The sequence below is a fragment of the Octopus bimaculoides genome, chromosome 19 (genome assembly GCF_046866305.1).
Source record: "Octopus bimaculoides isolate indiv1 chromosome 19, ASM4686630v1, whole genome shotgun sequence".
NCBI lineage: Eukaryota > Metazoa > Mollusca > Cephalopoda > Octopoda > Octopodidae > Octopus > Octopus bimaculoides.
Window position 1 is genome coordinate 28,429,670 of NC_142946.1, and position 21,815 is coordinate 28,451,484.

General features: G+C 35.5%; 1 protein-coding gene across 6 annotated transcripts in view; it reads right to left on the bottom strand.

Annotated features, from left to right (window-relative positions):
- LOC106880092 (telomerase Cajal body protein 1) overlaps positions 1-21,815 on the bottom strand; it is a 148,480-nt gene continuing 126,665 nt past the window's right edge. For 3 of the 6 annotated variants that reach the window (XM_089366682.1, XM_089366680.1, XM_052974765.2), the window contains 6 exons: positions 13,430-13,562; positions 8,786-8,884; positions 5,573-5,691; positions 5,347-5,450; positions 2,366-2,518; positions 1-228 (listed from right to left, as the gene is read on the bottom strand). In XM_089366682.1, coding sequence (XP_089222808.1) covers positions 102-228; positions 2,366-2,518; positions 5,347-5,450; positions 5,573-5,691; positions 8,786-8,884; positions 13,430-13,562 — 735 coding nt within the window. In that variant the 3' untranslated portion in view covers positions 1-101. Of the gene's footprint in view, positions 2,160-2,365; positions 2,519-5,346; positions 5,451-5,572; positions 5,692-8,785; positions 8,885-13,429; positions 13,563-21,815 lie in introns of all 6 variants that reach the window. The other 3 variants (XM_089366683.1, XM_089366679.1, XM_089366681.1) reach the window with 3 other exon arrangements.

The following is a 21,815-nucleotide window of genomic DNA, read 5'->3' on the forward strand; positions in this document are numbered from 1 at the left end:
TTTTAAAAAGCTTTTAATATGTACTTCATATTTTATTATATCCACAAAGATTAAAAAATGCAATATATTAACCATTTGACTGCTACTTTCTAAATTTTAATTTACTGAAACCACCACAATCGCAGATCATTTGAATAATTGACAGGAACACTATCTTCAGAATCTTCATCCATACAGGTATGCCACTGCCCTGAGCTTGAGGCCACTAAAGGGAAAGTTGGATGGAGGCTGAAAGTATAAATGAAAATAACCATTCACTTTCTAAAACTTTTTACAAAAATATAAATCAATTTTAAATGTAAACTAATTGTTTACTTAAATCTCTGATGCATTATATATGGTAATTTTATTCTGATCCTACAGGTTTCCATGATTAAGAGGCATATAGAATTTTAGTTCCCTCCAACTTAAGCTATACTTCATGGTATAGGTGACAATTTTTTAGCTTCAAGTATTTGGTCCACTACTTCATGTAAACTTATGAAGTTGATGGTAGTCCTTCACACTTTAATGTGGTGGAGACAAAGAAAAACTAAGTAGAGATGAATATCTTGTGAGATCTTTTTAAGCCACGTGAAAGCTCAGAGCAATGGCATACCTGTATGGACGAAGATAATGTTTCCGTCATTGTTAGGAAAGAAAACAAATTTAGTGAGGAATTTAATATCAAGTTAGATGTTCACCAGGGCCCTGTCCAGACAAAGGGAATGGTAGGAATTTGATATTGCACACTCAGGGAAATGGATATGCAAACAGTATAGTGGGATCTTGTAGGAACTTCAGATATAATAAATGTACAAGTGTTGTTAACAGTAAATGGCAGTTATGAAATGAAGTCCATCAACTGCTCAAACGATTCACTAGAAGTAGTTGATAATTTTTTTCACTAATAGTAGTATCAGGACATGCACAGAAACAGCGCATTGCTGAATCCATCATTTGTTGGTGTTTCCCTATTACTCTCAGTAGATGACATCTTTGCACCACTCAGACGACAACCCTCCAACATATGGATCTGTTTGGGTAGTTGTTGCTGGTGAGGGTTTTACAAGATTGGAGTGCAAATCCTACCTCAACCTCTTTTAGTTGACTTTTATGACATGCAGAGAAAATGTTGAATATATTCTTTGACATGTTGGTCCCCATGTAGTGCTAGAGCAATGTGAAACGAAGTGTTTTTCTCAAGAACACAACATGCTGCTCAGTCTGGGAATTGAACCCATGATCTGGTGACTGTGAGTACAATACCCTAACCTCTAGGTCATGTGCCTAGTGAGATAATCTAATTAGTTCTTTAGATAGATTCAAAGAAAAATAGTTGCCAGGGGTTTTTCTCTTCATCAAAAAAGCAGACTTCATAAAGCACATATAATATAATATGGACATTGAATGTAAAAGATATGTGGAGCTGGACAGAAATGGGATGAGCATGATCTGTTGAATATGAAAAGTCAATCTATAAGAAACAGTACACAAATGATGGATTCAGCAATGCGCTGTTACAGCGCATGTCCCGATACTACTACTATGAAAGAAACTATCTACTTCTAGTGAACCATGTGAGTAGTTCATGGATTTCATTTCATAAATGCCTTTTACTGTTAACAACTTGTCAGGTACTCATAGAAGAGGATGATTTGAGAAGAAATGATAAGGTCATTCTTATGATTCTAGGTGTCACAGAAGAAATAAACAAAAGCCTAAGTGGTCATATGCTGTATATGGCAACATGAATAAATACATAGCAAACACTGACAATGTTTATTTATGCAATATATTCAATCAGTCAAAGTTATTTAGATTAGAAAGTAATGAAAAGAGGTAAAGGCTAATTATTGGTTTATGTCCATTTTCTATACTAACATGAATAGGTTTGCAATATAGCAGCCTCCCAGGTACCACATTTTTTCATTTTCTAAACCCTGCCAAGATGGCTTCTCATATCTCCCTTGCAGCTGACAACAGCTTCATACCCAACTGCTTAAACACTGATGTTATCTCTTTGATGTCTGATGATAATCCAAGGTCAAATTGGTCTTTTTGGCTTGTTCCCATCATCTTTCTTGAGGTTAGCACTGCACATCCATCTAATCAGAAGGAGGACCTTATTGTTTCTAGTAGTACAGAAGTTCATTAAACTTCTCCCATATTGATGATGGCTTGCAAAAGAATTTATTCAGATGGTATAGTCATAATGAGAATATTGCTACTGAGAAAGTTTACAATACTAGAATAAGATTATTTATATCAACTTATATAATTATATTTATTAACATAAATAATGAAAAAACAAGAGAACATGTAGGTTATAAACACTAAAATTAACGATAGTAAATACTTAATGAATGATTAAAACACAACATACCTAACTCCATTGACACTGTCTGTATGGCCAGAATATGTTAAATGGGATAAGAGACTATATTCTCCATTTGTACTTTGATTCTCAGAGGTCTTAGATGTGTCCCAAATGGTAATTGTACCATCATGGTTTCCTGATATTAAATACTGACCAGAACTGTTAAAATAATGATTGATAATTTTAATATTTTCAAGAACCAAATCAATCTAAAAATCAAAGGCATATACTTCTTTTAAGTAATTTGTTGAAATTCATGTAAGTTGTTGTTGTTGTTATCTTTATTTCATATCAGTTATCTTTATTTCATATCTTTATGTATTTGGTCTCTTTGTAAAATTATACCCTGTGGTCAAACACAGGGTATAAATCATAATAAGGCTAAATATATATTTGTTCATAGTCCACCCTGTGATAGCTTCCTGTCATTGTTATTCAGCAGCTTTGAAGAAGGAAGTATAACTAGCCTATTTGATCTTCATTCTAAGCGACCAAAAAAAAAAAAAAATGGTTCTGTGGTCTAACCATTTGGGCCTAGTTTCACAGTGAGACAATACATATTTATATAACTTAATGTAGAAAACTCAAATTTCCATTTTATTTCATTTAGTATTTTAAGAAATCCAGACAATTTTTAAAAAAAGATGTTAATTTCTAAGAAGTTATAGAAGAAGAGAAATATGAAGGTGTAGTCATTTTACTAATTCCAAGAGCATTACTGTTGCAATCATTGGAACCAGCTCTCTGATCTACAGATAAATTCCCTCCTTCCTTCCACCATTCTTGGGGGGTTCTGAAAGGAGTAATATGTCTTGTTCTTCATCCCTTGACTAAGTAATTAAGATACAAAATGATTTGTAATTAAATGATTATGTCATCAGAATCTTCAGAATATATCATTAAATTGTAATTGTTTAGCCCCTAGGTCAAATCTAATAGAACAGAACTATCTTCAAAAGCATTCCAGCTAAAACTGTCTCATATTTTTTGGAGTATACAGTTTACATTATCCAATATGTCCTCTTTTTGAGCTGAGTGATTGCATAAAGGCTTCCTTGTTAAGTTACTGTTGTTTAGTACAAGTCAGTTTACCCTGATCAAAAATATTCCTGCTGTGATCATCTCATCATTTTTTTATGTGCATGTAGGATGCGATATGAGAGAATTTGTGTTCTATTTTGTTGGCTTATTCTTCATTATACAATTATATATAATAAATAAATGCGCCCTTTTAAAGCCTAGCCAGGTTCATGGGTCCGGTTTCCTGGTTTCAATGGCGGATGTGTTCCCCAGCTGGATGGGACGCCAGTCCATCGCAGCGTTACTCATTTTTGCCAGCTGAGTGGACTGGAGCAACGTGAAATGAAGTGTTCTGCTCAAGAGCACAACACATCGCCTGGTCCAGGAATCGAAACCACAATCTTACGATCATGATGCTGACACCCTAACCACTAAGCCACACGCCTCCACTCATTATACAATTAACAGTGGTAAAATAATAGCTAAAACTTATAACAAATTATTGATATTTAACTACTGAGGGAAGAGGAAATGCAGTAGAGAACAAAGTTAAATTTTTTTTCCATATTTTTATTGGCTCCATAGGATTAAAGTTCAAATCCTTAGAGATTTTTATTATTCAAAGATTTCTGCCAGTAATAAATGAGGAGCCAGTAATATAATGAAGCTAATAAAATAAGAACGATTTAGTGCTAGTAATATAATATCATCACTAAAATACAACAGAAAAAATATTATTAGCATTTATTTCACAGTCCGCAACAGCATTGAGAGTACAATTGAAACTTGTTAAAAAACTTTAAGACCGCCTCTGATGTTGCATGTATGTGTATTCCAAAAGTCTTCTCAGATTCCTATTTGCTTTATTGATGCATCCTTGAACAGTATTTTCTTTCAGATGATGAAAAGCACCTTTCAGATGTTGAAGTACATCTTTGAATGTAATGTCAGTTGTGTACTGCCTACCATCCTCTCCTTTTACAACAGCCTAGACAGTCTCAGTTAGTTGCAAAAACAAGTAATGAAGTGGTGAAAATATTTACTCCATGTCCTTCATCTTGAGCCATTCTTGCAATAACAAGAATTACATTATCTTGAATATACAGATGCAGTTTATCCCATAACATAGCCTTTGTGTCATTGTCATCAAAACCAATTCCATATTTTGCATATACTTCTTGTAATGCTACTTTCTGGTCATTCTTTCACAGAATATTTTCGGGTAACTTCTTATGGTACTTGGCATTGTCCATCACAATAAGAGCATTGGAAAAATTTCTCCCTTTCAAAAACTGCAATAGCTGTCTCATCCGTTTGTCAAAGTATTTGTGATCAAACATGCCACGGTAATCCTTTGTTTGCTTCTTTTCCCCTTCAAAGATATCAAGCATATCCATCAATAATCCAGCCTGTTGTTCTCCAATCATTAATCTTCCAGAATACTATGATTGGCATCTATAACTGCAGCAACGAAACAATATCATTGTCCTTTATGGCATGCAATAGTTGTAAGGTCTTGCTCATCATTTGGTCATACAATGGATCCTCATACCGACAACAGTTCATGTGGATGTAGCTTTCATCCATATAAACAATTCTCTGACTTTTCTCTTCATGTACTTTCATCATTCGATTGACATATTGGTCATACATGACAGAAATGTGTTCCCTCAGGTGATAGTTTCTAATTCCTTTCTTCTTTTCTTTTAAAAATCCCTTACAGCAAGAAAAAAAGATTATCAGGATATGAATTTTGCAGTGATCTCCATCACTTCCTGGGATGTTTAGGGCCTGGGAAATTATTGGTTGATGGGAAAAATTCAAAAGTACCCTCAATGTTGTCATGAACTGTCAATGACTTATTGTTCCACAAAAACTACTTCTGGTGTAACATTTACATAGAGTTATTGGAAAATATTTTGAATTGTTTTATTGGTTTCTTACAAATAAATTTAAAATTAACATACTGTGAAAGATCAAAATAAATTCTTTGATTAGTTTCAACTTGACGTGTTGCAACATATAATACAGTGCCTGGATTCCGTAAATCCCAGCAAAGTATTTCAGGATCCTTAAAAAAAAAAAAAAAATTAAATTATGTTCAGAATATTAACATAAACTAAAATTTAAAACTGAATAAATTTGAAGACTGCAACAAATAGAGAAATAAACAATGATATCAACATAACTTACTTTACGACCACCACTGTAAAGTTTAGTTCCATCTGAAGAAAACATTATGTGTGTCACTCCACCTTTATGGCCTTTTAGCATACAAAGCATACTTTCAGATGATGTCATGTAAAGGGCAACTACAGAATTAAAAAAAGAAAATTTATTAACAATGAACTCAAATATTTTTCATTAAAATTTTTAATAATCCAAATCACTTTAATGCATATTAAGGGTGGTGAGAGGCATGACCATTTAACAATTCCACAAAATAAGACATGCAGTCTCATCAACAGATAACATCATACTCACACACTCCCACCACTCTTTAGACACAGCTGCATAATTACTCCAGCCCTACACTGATTACTTAGAAAATTTAAAGTAACATCTACTAAATCCAGTGTTTCTCTTCTTAAAAGTAATGTTAGAAAGTATCAGATAAATCAACCATTCCATCTAATAATATAAATATACCACAATCAGAAAACAGAAGGTCTAAGAGTCCCAACATATATAAAAGATATTAAATGAAACAAAACAGCACTCATAAGCACTACATCTGCCCAACATATAGTAATAGTAATATATAAATAATATATTACATTAATTTTAGATTATGGCAATATTGCTAGTTCCCCTAATTTCTGCATAGTAAACTGTAAATAATATAAAACTGTACAGTTCAGATCATCATAGTATGCTTACAGATATATCCAAAGACCACTTATACAACAAAACAAAAATACTAAAAATAAAAGATCCCTAGAGTAGTTCATTTTGACACATGAAAACAATCCTGGGGCCACATTGATATTTGAGAAGAAACCTGCACAAAAAATTGCTTTGTGGTGATGAAGATTACCAACTTCAACTACATGCACATAGCCTTCGAGCAACTTATGAAAAGGAGAATTTCCAAGACAATAGTTATTATATGTTGGTTACAACAAGCTACGTTTTGAAATCCTTATTCTATTTTAGAATAAGCCTTCAAGCCAGCCTACTAGACATGGACAAATTTGTCACCCATGCCTAAGCAGTTGTTTGACTGTATACTGTAGGTCTGCTTGATAGAATACACTTGGGGTTACACAACAATATCAATATCACCAATCTCTACATTTCATGTATTAATTCATTATCAAAAAGCAGGATTTTGCTAAAAATTTTTCAGAACTTCATTTAACATTTACTTGATATGCCTAATTCAGGTGTGAGAGCTTTTTACCAATTACACAAGATGGCTTCCAATCAATACCATAGATGAATGCAGTTTATTAAAAGAATAAGTAAAAAACTATTATTGTCAGAACAGCAACAATATTTTCCCATACACTTAAGATTTAATACAACTAAAATTACAGTTACTATCTGAAAAGCTCTATAGACGACCTAATAAATCCTCCTTTAACTTACCATTTCTCATTATCAGTTTTTAATCACACACATGCATCTAATAACAAGTTAATGATCTCATCAGATTCTCAATGATTGCTGTTAAATATTGGACCTTAGTAAATACTTTTGTAAAATCCAAATGCAACCTCCACCCTAATAATACACAACTCTTAAAAATTATTTTACCTGTTCAACACACTTTTACATTAGTCACACCTTACTATTAATCTCTATCTTTTAGATTCACATGAAGCTGAAATTCCACATTAAATACACAAGCAGCCTTACTTCTATAAAATTATTTCTTTTGAAACTTATAACCTGATGAACTTAATCTACAGAAATTGAATGAAATTTAATTTCTAACTTCCAAACTGTTAACCTGATCTTTCAAGTGTATAGTTACAAAGTTTGTATCTAAGCTTTGTTTTGCTCTCCAGTCATCAAGTGTTTTATTCATGGAGATATACATGTCTAATAATCCCCACAAAATTTAATCTTAATACAAAATACCACTTTACAAAGATTTTCTAGGAGGAAGGAATTCCAACCACATTTCATGGTTCGCTACCTCAACAGCTCCTTTATTGGATCCAGTGGCTAAGGACAGCATCAGGAGGAAGCATGTCTGGTTTCAGCCCCTACCTCACTACCATTTTTGACGTACCCCCCTCCCCTATCAGAGGTGTCATAAGCTCTGGTGTTGGGTGCATTTTTTTTCTTTCTTCTTTGGTTTTTTGTTCTTTAGTTTCTTCAATACAACATCAATGAATGTCAGCGGGTGAATGACCACCCTGGCAAATTTCCTTTTAAATACTCACTGGTAGGTACCAGCAGCCAGTACCAGTTAACTGTTATGACACAATTTAAGCTTCAACTGGCCAATGGAGGAGAAAAGCACGTAGTTTTGGTTCATGCTTTCTCTAGACCTACTTTCCAACAGAGTCATGTTAGTTTCAGCTCCAGCAGCCAGAGCTGACTAGCTGTCTTGTGGTACTAGCCTATTTTCAAGAATTTCAGAAATTATTAAATTTGAACAAATGTTGGATCCAGAATAGACACTAGATCATTATCAATGGATAATTGCCAAACTATAGTTTCCTTCAGTTTGTCTAGTTTGCAGTAGATATTAATTTGTTTCATTTTTTTGGCTTCTGTTTCTGTTTATTTAGACACTTAATTTCTTGCTTAAAACTGATTATACAATTATAAATATACACACACTACTAACTGGATAATTGTATTTCTTTTTCTACTCATAGAGCTACACTATAAATTCTAATATTTCATCACTTGAACAATCTATATAATCTCATACCTTAAACTACGCATGCTGGTTTTACATTTACATATTTTGTACCAAGCTAAATACTGCTTTTAAACAATCTTATGAAGGATCTTATCCTCTCTTGGATATAAGATACCTATGGATAACATTTCTACATTATAAATGTTCATTCATCCATTGCCTTGTTATCATGTAGTTAGGAAAACAAACAAGATCGGAAAATTTTTAAATTTTTTTTTTTTTTCACATTTCAATGTTATTGAAATTGTTAAAAACCAATAGAAGTTTTGATGTTGCTATAGATTTGCTTATCTGACTGATCAGTATTGTGTTTAAAGTAGTCTACTAATTTTTTTTTTTTTTTTGTATAATCTACATATATAAAGTTTAGTTTCACAGTCTCTTATACTTACATTCTACAGTTTTCTATATGAGAATAGCTATTTAAAAACATATGCAATACTAACAGAGTAATAAAATCAGATGTTCGTAGAATGAAAAAGAAATGTAAGATTTATGACATGAAGGTGAAAACAGTAACTTACTTTCTTTAGAGTAAGAACCTGTAGCATACAAGGACATGTCAACAGGGCTAGGTGCAATACATGATATAATTCCAGACTGGCCATTTTTTCTTTTCTTTGCTGATGTTATAAAAATAAAATGGCTATATGTCATCTATTGTCTCTCATTCTTTCTCTCTCTCTCTCTCTCTCTCTCTCTCTCTCTCATAAACACATATAACGAAGTTAGTTTGGAAGTAAATTATTTAAAGAATATTTATACATGCTAAACATACCAAAGCAAACTGCTGAACACATTAATGCTTATTTATTGCTGAATATTAAGAAAATATAAACCTAAGCTCTTATCTACACTCTTGTATACAGTTTATGACTCATCAAAGTTCAAGCTGCACATCTCTTCAATATGTCAATTAATGGACCAAAAAAACTAATGATCAAATTAGATATAAAAAATTGCTCTTATTAGCATTATAAACAAGTTATAATATCGTTTGTTTTCTACTTCAATTTCTGCTTGTAGTTAGGAAAACAAATATTTAAAAGTAACAGATCAGCTCTTTTGACTTCTAGATGAGATCAATGGGATATAAATTTCTGGTTACAATTACTAGATGAAATTATATAAAAATTGTTCTTGTTGAACTTATGTTAATCATAAAACTGCTTAATAAGAAAACTTAAAGCTATAATTATTTTACACATAAAAATACAACATGACAGTAACAATTGAAAATATTATTTTATTATTAATGTGTTTAGCAAAGATTTTGACAAGACAATTTTGGTTGATATTTGAAATTACATTTGTTACAACTGCTGGTGTTAACAAAAGTATGCTAAGAGCAATTTTGAAGAACTTAAAGCATCTTAAGAAAGAATTTATTCTTTCTTAGAATACAATATATTCAGAAAATTGGTGAAATAACTGTTCACCAATTTAGTTATTATATCATGATTTTAATTTGATAGGTATAGAAAAAACTAACTTACTAATGAAAAATGCATTATTTTGACTTAACATGTAAAGAAGTACTGTATCATATTTGCTACATTTTATGTTATAAAATTTGAAAATAGTTTGAATTTACTTTCAGAGTATTTCAATTAAAATAATCAGGATTTCTGAACTGCAAGAAATTAAATTGTTGTTCTTCATCCAGGTACAATCGAATACTTATACCTTGCTCATATCTTACATGTTGTTGCAAACATGAACTAGTTCCAATCAGTTTATAGTGATAATGACATATCCAACAAAGCAGAATAGATCTAATAGTACCGACACCCAATATAATTAATTGTATTACATACCATTCTATGTTAAAATCAATACTCAGAAATGCTAATGTTATAGGTATTTCAGCCAAGTTAGATGTTAGATAACACAGGTCTGTAAAATGGAACTTCTTTAAAATTGTTTCGATAATTTCATGTTCCTTTATATATTTTTGTGGTGCTGATTCAAAATATTAAAAAAGCTCTTTCCCATTACCTAAGGTTTTCTCACAATTTAATGATAAAATATACCATGATTTGTAGGAAAACCCACATATGGCAGGACAAAAATAAAACTAATAAAAATGAATTTGGTACTTTATTTAACAAAATAAAATGGTACAAATGCAAGTGAAAGGTGAGAAAGTAAGTTTTTATAAGGATTCCATTCATTTTTTAGGTTCAGCATCTCAAAATCTCTTCTTTTTCACTTGGAAACTATGCTTGGAACTCTTTTACCTGTGATGGACATTCATGGTGTAACATCTAGTAGTAGTCAGCCATTATATTGACATTCCATCTTCCCTGATATCTTCTTTCTATCTCCTTTATGTCATGATGAAATATTTCTCCCTGTTCTACACTCACATCCCCCAGATTTCCTGGAAAGAAATCCAAATGGGCATGTAGGAAATGAACTTCAATGGTCATTTTACATTCTAAAGGCCTCAAAAGTTTTCAGCATTCTCCTCACAATGGCTTTGTAGTTTGAATCCTGGTGACTACCCAAGAAGTTCTTCCCCACATCTTTAAAACAAACTAATCCATGCATCTTTTTCAGAATCACTAAGAGAGTTTTCAAAATGTTCATCCTTGACAAGTTTCCTTGTATCTGGTTCTACATATACACCAGTGGTTCCCAAACTTTTTCAGGCTCCTACCCAGGCCACATTCCTAGCACTCCCACCCCAACTAACCATCACAAACATAGACCTCTTTCTGAAACAAATTCAAAGCAACTGTATTTAACAAATAAAACTTAACCTAATGAACCCATTATTTTGTTGTTTTTACATGAAAAGCTACCCCATTATCGCCTCACTTTTTACATGAATTGCTACCCCATTATCGCCCCACTTTTCTTCAATACCCCCTGGGAACTTTCCACCAATATCGCCCACTTTGGGAACCACTGATATATACCCTCTTCAACTTCAATGTCTGACAGATCAGAAAACATCATCATCATCACCATCATCATTGTTTAACAGCTATCTTCCATGTTAGCATGGATGGGACGGTTCCACAAGAGCTGGTCAGGCCGAAGCCTGCACCAAACTTCTCTGACTGTTTTGGCTAGATTTTTACAGTGGATGCCCTTCCTAACACCAATCAGTCAGTAGAGTGGACTCAGTGCTTTTTATGTGGCACAAGCACAGGCAAGGTGAGTAGTGCTTTTTACAGCGCACAAGTACAGGCGAGGTCAGTTTTGGCAAGATTTTTACAGCTGGATACCCTTCTGAACACCAACTACTTTACAGTGTGGACTGGGTGCTTTTAAGTGGCACCTACACTGACAGGATCCCCAAGTACTTGCAAGACATAAAAAAAAACCCAACTTTTAAGATGGGAGGAGGTGATGATGAAAAGATACAGGTGTCTTGCTGTAGAGGAAGTACAAGGTTACCCAGCCGGAGAGAGAAAGATCAGGAATGAAGACAGAAACAGGTGTGCAACTACAAAGGAAATGCACGGTTGCCTAACCTGAGGGAAATGCAGGAGGAGGAGAAAGAGCAGGAGGCAGCAGGATAGAGATGATGGCAAAATGCTGGGCATACTCACAAGGAATGGGGATCAGAATATAAATGGGATAGTTGAGTAAAGGAAGAGAAATATGTTACACAAACACCTGAAGCCCTCCCCATCTTGCAACAAAGTTTTTAAGAATTTTTTCATGAGGCTAAGTTTTATATGTAGAGTAGGCAAAAGAACCCTTTTCAGGTTGACCAAACTTTTTCGAAGGATATTCTTTTTTCCTAGTGTAAGTGTGTCCCTAGTTGGCAATTCTTTTTTAAACTAATGGAGGTTCCTGGATCTACTGTCCCATTTACATGAGAAACAGGAAAACTTTGTGTAGTCTGACTGTTGTCCAAACAACATGCAAATTATTTTCAAGTCACTGCAAATCATCCTGTTGTGCTTTGTTAGACCACTAGATCATTTAATTCACACTGGTTGAATAGCTGAGTTCTTCACTTTCACTGCTATTGAAGTCTTCATCATTGCTATTTCTGTCTTCTGACTCAGAACTCGAGTGTGTCTTCAAGGTTTCCTGATGGAGATGGGACTGGAACATCTGGTCCATGGGCAACAGGTCACAATGCAGATGGCAGATTTGGATAAATAGTATTTTTACCACTCTTCAAATTGTGTGCCTGCATCTTACATGAGCAAAAGTAGCAGTCATCACTGTGATTTTTAGGCTCTCTCCATATCACTGGAACTCCAAAACAAAAAGACTTCTTTGTACATTTTGCCCAGTGTTTTAGTTCTTCAACAGAAATTGAGCAGGCCTTAATTTCACACCAAACTAGGCATAGTAAAATTTGTTAACAAATTCAGTAATGTTTCTCTGATGATTTTTAATCATAAACTTGCAAAAAATGTAACAAAAGTTATCCACGCTTGCTGTATATCTTCTAGAAGACATCCTTGCTTCAAATGAAGAGGGGATCTGAAAGGAAAGGGGAGGGGGACATTTGTTAAACAGCATATATTTGATTCACCATCTAAATGCATACATAATATCATTAAAGATGTATTGAAATGTAACATATGATACAATAAAACAATGTATGTAGCATATACACACTAAAAAAGGATGAGGAAAAGATACATTTTAGCCTAAGCTTGTAAAGCATGTCTTTCTCTCTTCACTGCTTGTAGGTGACTGAAGCTAGTGATGCTAGCACTTCACTATGTAGCTGAAGTAGTCTAAATGTTGCCAGATGTTTATTTTTCAAAATTATGCCTATTAGTTATACTGTTATTTAAATATGGCAATTAATGATAATAATGAAAGACAATAGTCAAATTTGGGCATAATGGGAAGATGCAATGATTTATTTTGTGAAGAAACTGTAGGTAATAGGATAATTTCTTTGTAATTTTTGAAATCAGCTTGTAAAAATTGATCAATTTCACCTCATAAATGTGAAACAATTTTTCAGTCGCAGACTTGTGTAATTGTTTGGAATTTTCAGGTGCAAAACACACGTAATGTTGATACAACATAGTAATTTAGTTTTAAGCGATTTTCATTTGTAAGTACACAATATGGTGCACATACATCATAAAGTTAGGTTTATACAAAATATATTCAGTTTTTACCTTTACCTTACCATTTACTTATTACAAATACATACAAAGAAAGAATGAAATACTTACAATATGTTGCTTGTTCGGTACAAAACCGACCTGGCTGATTGACATCAAATATTCTTAACATCTTGTTAAAACCACAAAAAAGCTTTTGCCCATCCAAACTGAATGCCAAGCTATGTGCTGATGCAATTTCATCCTTTTTAAAATTGAAAAGTGATATGTTTATAAAGATATTTTGACATATTTTAATGAGAAAGGGAAGAAAATGTTACTATTCCATTTTTTGTTCATTTTCTGTTGTCAGTTTTCATAGCACACATTTTACGACTGGCTGGCTCTTGTGCGGGTGACACATGAGGTTTTTCGAGTGAGATCGTTGCCAGTGCCCCTGGACTGGCTCTTGTGCGGGTGACACATGAAATTTCTTCGAGCGAGATCGTTGCCGGTGCCCCTGAACTGGCTCTTGTGTGAGGTTGTTGTAGGATTTTCGAGCGAGATCGTTGCCCCTGGACTGGCTCTTGTGCGGGTGACACATGAGGTTTCTCGAGCGAGATGAGCGTGGCCGTTGCCAGTACCGCCTGACTGGCCTTCGTGCGGGTGACACGTAAAAGCACCCACTACACTCTCTGAGTGGTTGGCATTAGGAAGGGCATCCAGCTGTAGAAACTCTGCCAAATCAGATTGGAGCCTGGTGTAGCCATCTGGTTTCACCAGTCCTCAGTCAAATCGTCCAACCCATGCTAGCATGGAAAGCGGACATTAAACGACGACGACGACGACCAACAAGTCTATGCTGGAATTTTTCATATGAGAAGAAAATGTTTTTGTGTTTTGAATCAATATTTAGCCTGAATCATTGAAAGTTGTTAAATAGTACAATGAGTCCTAGAGCAATGATATACAAATGGGTAATGATTGCATTAGTTACTTGATTTGCAGCTTTGAAAGAAATATAGAAAAGGTAAGTAGAGAAATAAATGTTATTGAAAAAAAATGAGATGAACAAAGAAACTAAATATTTATCATTCCAGATATCAGGAATGCCTTACCATTTCAAATATAGGAGAAATAATTCTTGCAGATCAAACAATGGCCATATATTGCCATATTAAGCACACTAGAAGTATTCTTAAAAATGTATAGAAAAGAGTTTTGAAAATTCTAGTAGTTAGTGTACACCAATCAATGCCACTAATATTAAACAGCTTTCTCAGTTCACTTGCAGCCTAAAGTTTACATATTCAAATCTTGCACCTTCAGTGAATGTTTCATTACTCCACAATTTAGAGAAAACAAGTTTTGATTAGTTAAGGAATCTCTCTGAAAAGTATTAACTTCCTTAAGTTTCTTCTACTCTAAACTATCAGTGGACCCAAATCTCCCAATTAGATTAACTATATCATAGTACTTCATAGAATTTGGAAGTTAGATTCCTTCAACAGCACTGAAAATGTTTGTCACTGAAGTGCATATGACTAAGATGAAAATAAATACTCTGAGAACATCACTTTAAGTCTCATATATAATCTAAACAGTCTATTTTATTCATTTCTAACTGTTCATAAATGATATTTTTCAAATGTTTCTCCTTTTTTTTAAGTAGAGGTGAGTAATCAATTTCTAGTCTTATATGCATACACATCTCAAACTACTTTTGTTTTCTAACACTTTAATGGCTGGAAGTGTGGTTGCTTCCCAATGACATGGTTCAGGGTTCAGTCCCACTGTGTGGAACCTTGGGCAAGTGTCTTCCATTATAGCCTCAGGCCAACAAAAGTCTTGTGAGTGGATTTGGAAGATGAAAACTAAAAGAAGCCATTTGCCTTTGTGTATGTGTGTGTGTATTGTGTGGTAAGAAGTTTGCTTCACAACCACATGGTTTTCGGTTCAGTCCCACTGCATGGAATCTCAGGCAAGTGTCTTCTACTATAGCCTCCAAAGCCTTGTGAGTGGATTTGGTAGACGGAAATTGAAAAAAGCCTATCATGTGTGTGTGTGTGTATATATATGAATGTACGGGGGTTCAACAAGATAATTGAAACACCTTAAAATTTCAAACAAATATATTTTAATATGGGGTAGGACCGACTTTGGCAGTAATTACAGCTTGAATTGTTTCCAAAGGAATTTTTGTCCATTCTTCAGCTAAAACAGTCTCCAGTTCTTGTAGTGATGATGGTGGAGGATATTGACTCCTTACTTGTTTTTCTAAAATGCACCATAAATGTTCGATAATATTGAGGTCTGGGGACTGTGGTGACCAAATAAGATGTTCAACTTCACTAGAATAGTCCTCATGCCATTCAGTAACAACTTTAGCTGTGTGAATTGGTGCATTATTATCCTGAAAGATTGCATTTTTCTCTGGAAACAGTTCCTCAACCACAGGATGAATTTGATCAGATAAAATGCTTAAATAGTCTTGACTATTAATTCTGCTATGAAGGGAAACCATTGGGCCAGTGGATTACTAAGATATAGGCTCCTAGATCATCACAGATCCTCCTCTATTTTTTACAGTTGGAAGAAGGCAGTCTGGGTAAAATGCTTCTTTTCGCTGTCTCTACACGTATACTTGGCCAGTGGTCAGAAATAAGGTAAAGGATGACTCGTCTGAGAAAATAATATTCTTCCACTGCTCTAGGGACCAATTCTGTATGCTTTTACTCCACTCTAAATGCTTTGCAACATTTGCTTTTGAAAGTGGTGGTTTTCTGATTGTAGCCCTCCCCTGAAATCTGGCTTTGTGCAGCTCTCGGCAAACAGTTTTTGTGGAAACTGGGTTCTTGAGGTGGTCATTAAGCACTGCAGTAATTTTGGGAGCTGTACTTTTGTGATCCTTTCTAACAATTCGTGTAAGAGTCCGACGGTTCCAATCTGAAAGTTTTGGCTTTCTTCCGGAGTTTTGTTTCAAAGAGGAGGTTTTTCCCTCTTTCGCAAAGGCTGTCATTACTTTCGAGACAGTACTTCTTGATACACCAAACAGTTTGGCTGTTTTCATTATGCTAATGCCTGCCATACGAGCACCAACATCACTTCAGCAGTGAAAAAAAGCACCAGTGAATGCTGGAGTGGCTGGACTGCACCCACCCAAAACCCTGAGAACAACAATCAGATGAAGGAAATGATTGCTCACGCAATAGGGGCCAGTATAAAAACCACCTTGAAGAACCACATAGTAAAGTTCAACAAGAAACTATACATGCAGGTTCAAGGTGCAGCCATCGGCGTTGGTGTAGCAGGAGATGTGGCTGGCCTCTTCATGACCTGGTGGGGCAGAAAACTTAAACATATGTTAGCAGAACAGTCCACAACTCTTCTACTTTACAGCAGATATGTAGATGACATTAATATCATAGTTAGGACCAACTCTAGTGACGGTCGTGTAGAAACAGAAAGGAACGTAATGGAGAGCATCCAGCAAATGGCTAACTCCATCCACCAAAGTATCAAGGTAACTATAGATTACCCGACTAAACACCCCAACAATAGGCTCCCGGTACTTGATACTGAACTTTGGTTAGAGACTGTGAACAATAGAGTGCAGCTCCTCCACTCATATTATATGAAACCCATGGCTTCAAAATATGTTGTTCACAAGAACTCAGCTTTGTCACACAACATGAAAATTAACATACTGATAGCAGACTTAGTTAGGATAATGAACAACATCTCCCCACTATACGAACCCTATGAAACGAAAAAACATATGCAGAACTTCATGCACCGCATGCAGTTCTCTGGATATGATCAGAAAGATATGGTTCGAGTATACAGGGGAGCTAGAAAGAGGTTAGATAATATTATACGTAATGATACCAGTGGTACCTGCCCTAGATATAGAAACAAAGAATGGAATAGGATACAAAGAATTTGTGACAAAGCCAACAAGGCGAACACATGGTATAAAACTGACAGATATCAAGGAGTGATGTTTGTAGAGGCCACAGCCCATGGAGAACTAGCGCGTAGGTTTAGAAAAGCTCTGAAGGAGTCCAAAGTCAACATTAAGATTGTTGAAAAGCCAGGGAGCTCCATCAGATCACAACTATGTAGGATGTACCCCTTTGAGAATACCATATGTACCAATGATAACTGCATGGTATGTAGGATTAGCCCTGGCATTAACTGCAGAAATAGAAATGTAGTTTACGGCATAAAATGCATGGAAGGTGCTTGTAAAGACCTGAATATGACATACATAGGAGAAACATCCAAGAGCATTGCGGAACAACTAAACGAACATATGAGACAATATGACGACAAAAAACAGTCCTCCATACTCTACCAACATGCCAAAGATCAGCATGGAGGCAACTTGGGTCAACTTGACATCCGCATCTTAACCAAGCACCCAGAAGACCCAACTCTAAGACAAATATGGGAGTACGTCCTTATAAATGAAACTTCCCCAATACTAAATAGGAAATATACATAGATATCATACCCCCATACCCACATTTTACACAGGTAAAGTAGAACAGTTGATGGGCTTTTATGTATGTCTGTGTGTGTGGGTGTGCGTGTGTGCATGCACATGTATGTATATGTAAACCAACAGGTCTACATACAGACGGGTAGGTACATAGGGTATATGAACAGACAACCACATACGCAAATAGAGACTGAAACATATGACCACATATACACACACTTTACTTCACACAAAGACACATGTCCACACATATGGAGATGTGCACCCATACATACAAACATGGTACATAGCAGCAAAACACACACACACACGCACACACACACACACTCAGACATGCACACACAAAGAGACAGAGGTACATACATACATATACACACATGCACACACATACATAAAAAACAGGCAAACACAGGAATATGCAGAATACATACATACATACATGCAAACACACACACATACATACGTATATACATACACACACATACATACATATACATATGCACACACACACAGACATACGTACACACATGCACACATACATGCATGCATACATACACACACACTGAGACACACATGCACAAAAAACAAACAAAAGCAAAAAACGCAGCGTAAATAACGGACAGTCAAGACTATTGATAAGGTTGCAAGATGCAACGAAAATTTTAGGAAAATAAAAATAAGGAATAAGTGGAAATTTTAACGGTGAGTGTGTTAAATTTCAAGGCACAGTAAGAAAATGACTCTCCCCAGACACAACAGAATATGCTTCAACACACGAAATCACATAAAAAATCTTGCAAACCAAATCCAAAAACGAAATTCAATATTTCATTTATTCAATAAGACATTCAATACTTCATTTTATTTTACTATATATACTATATTCTATATCCCACATTAATTTTATAAGAATACTAGCAGCTAAACCCGGTTTCACCCAGTTTGTTTGGATGATGTGGCTGTGATTGCTTTCGGTTAGGTATAATCTATAACAGCGTTTCTCAACCTGATCATTTCATGTCCCATTTCAATTGGAGCCTCCAGCTGTATGAAGATTTCACCCCCTCCTGTCAGAAAATAGCTTCAGGAGTTGTGAAGAAAGAATTTGTACGTAGTCTGTTTGTGAGAGCTATTCTATTGGACATCTGTCTAATCATTAAAAGATTTATTTAATTATGAACATAGAAAGAAATTATACATTAATCACAATTTTTGTAAGCAGTTTTATCCATAGAAATTTTATTTGCAGAGAGCAGAAATTGAAAGGTATATGAAATGGACGTGCGTGTGTGTGTGTGTGTGTGTGAGAGAGAGAGAAGAAAAGTGAAGAGAAAAGCTAAGTGAACTATGGAATAAGTAATTAATTGTTATAAGCTTATAGAAAAACAATTTATATTATAGAAATCGATACATACCTGTTGAAGATTAAAATGTATGAGCTATTGTTTGTGACGCGTGTATAATCATAGAGGAACTGAAAGACATGAAATGTCCATTTGTGTGTGTATGTTTGGTGGGATTTTTGCATTTAGCAGGAGTTGGTTTGTGTGTTATCTCTTGATCAATGACCGGACGGAAAGGCGATCTTTTGAAGTGGGCGGCGAATGAAGAGACATGGACAGTTTTATGACTGAACTTCTTTTGAAGTTGTGGTGAGAGGGGAGAATTGATGTGCGTGTATATGTCTCTGTGTGTGTGAGTGCGTATGTTTGATGGGGTGTGCGTGACAGAGAGAGGAATGTTGATGGTGTATGTGTATATGAGAGAGAGAGAAAGAAAGAAAGAGAGAGAGATAAATGAAATTTATCATTCAGTTTATTTATTTATTATGTATATATGTATGAATGGCTTCAGTGATACACACTCACATACATGCACGCAGGTTGTTTTAATCGATTTTCTCTGTAAATATGGGGGCTAGGAAAAACTAGAAAGCGCGTTCCAATCTATGCACCCGTCTCCACATGTGTGCCATTTTTCATGCAAATCCACCCAGCCGTTTGGCCGTGAACCTCAAGACAAGAAAGAATACAACATTCGGCCAACTTCAATTTATATTATAGATAAATAAATAAAACATAAAAAACAGACAGAGTTGGAATTCTTTTGAATAATATATTCCTATATACACTTTCATACAAACCCCTCTTCTTTTAATTTTTTTATTTTTATTTATATATATATATATATCATCATCATCGTTTAACGTCCGCTTTCCATGCTACCATGGGTTGGACGATTTGACTGAGGACTGGTGAAACCAGATGGCTACACCAGGCTCCAATCTGATTTGGCAGAGTTTCTACAGCTGGATGCCCTTCCTAACACCAACCACTCAGAGAGTGTAGTGGGTGCTTTTACGTGTCACCCGCACGAAGGCCAGTCAGGCGGTACTAGCAACGGCCACGCTCAAAATGGTGTAATTTATGTGCCACCCGCACAAGAGCCAGTCCAGGGGCACTGGCAACGATCTCACTCGAAAATCCTTACACATGTCACGGGCACAAGTGCCAGAAAGGCGACGCCGGGCACAGGTTCCATCCCGATTTCGCTTTCGCTTGCCCCAATAAGTCTTTGCAAGCTGAGTTTCGTGTCCAATGAAGGAGATGACATTGGCATGGGTGCCAGTCGTCGAATTTAGTTCGATTTCAATTTCACTTGCCTCAAAAAGTCTTTGCAAGCAGAGTTTAGTGTCCAATGAAGGAAAGGTATGCATAAGTGGGCTGGCTACACCCCTGGCAGAGGCCTTGGATTTAGGTCTCACTTGGCTTGCTGGGTCTTCTCACGCACAGCATATTTCCAAAGGTCTCGGTCAGAAGTCATCACCTCGGTGAGGCCCAATGTTTGAAGGTCTTGCCTCACCACCTCAGCCCAGGTCTTCCTGGACCTACCTCTTCCACGGGTTCCCTCAACTGTTAGGGTTTGGCACTTTTTCACGCAGCTATCCTCGTCCATTCTCGCTACATGTCCATACCAGCGCAATCATTTCTCTTGCACACCACAACTGATGCTTCTTATGTTCAGCTTTTCTCTCAAGATACTTACATTTTGTCAGGTATGCACACTGATATTACTCATCCATCGGAGCATACTGGCGTCATTCCTTGCGAGCTTACGCATGTCCTCAGCCGTCACAGCCCATGTTTCCCTGCCATGTAGCATGGCTGTTCGTACACATGCGTCATACAGTCTGCCTTTTACTCTGAGTGAGAGTCCCTTTGTCGCCAGCAGAGGTAAGGGCTCTCTGAACCTTGCCCAGGCTATTCTTATTCTAGCAGCTACACTTTCAGCGCACCCACCGCCGCTACTAACTTGGTTACCCAGATAGCGGAAGCTATCAACTACCTCTAGTTTTTCTCCCTGGTCTCTTTCACTTGACTACAGCCATGCTGGAGCACAGCCTTTAGTTGAACAAATCGACCCCAGGACTTATTTTTTGTATGCCTAGTACTTATTCTATGTCTTTTTTCCGAACCGTTAATTTACAGAGATGTAAACACACCAACATCGGTTGTCAAGTGATGGTGGTGGGACAAACACCGACACACACACACACATATATATATATTTAACAGAAGAAAAAGAAAATGAAGATTGGGAAGTTAATAATTGTTCATTGTTAACAACAAATTAATCATCTTCACTTACAGATGTTTCAATTGCTACTCGGTAAATATCAAATTTATATTTATATGACCTGAGCATAATATCTTCAGAGGAAAGAGATATATTATTGAATGTCATATATGTGTTTATGGATTCATTACAGCAGTCACATTATAGCAGATTCATTATAGCAGTCTGTTATAATGAATCCATAAATACATATACAATATCCAAGGGTATATCTTTTCCCTCTGAAGATATGCTCAGGTTATATAAATATAAATTTATATGACCTGAGTATTAATTGAAACAGTTGAAAGTGAAGATAATTAATTTCCTGTTAATGATAAACAATTAACTTCCCAATCTCCATTTTCTTTTTCTTCTTTTAAATGAATATAAATTATA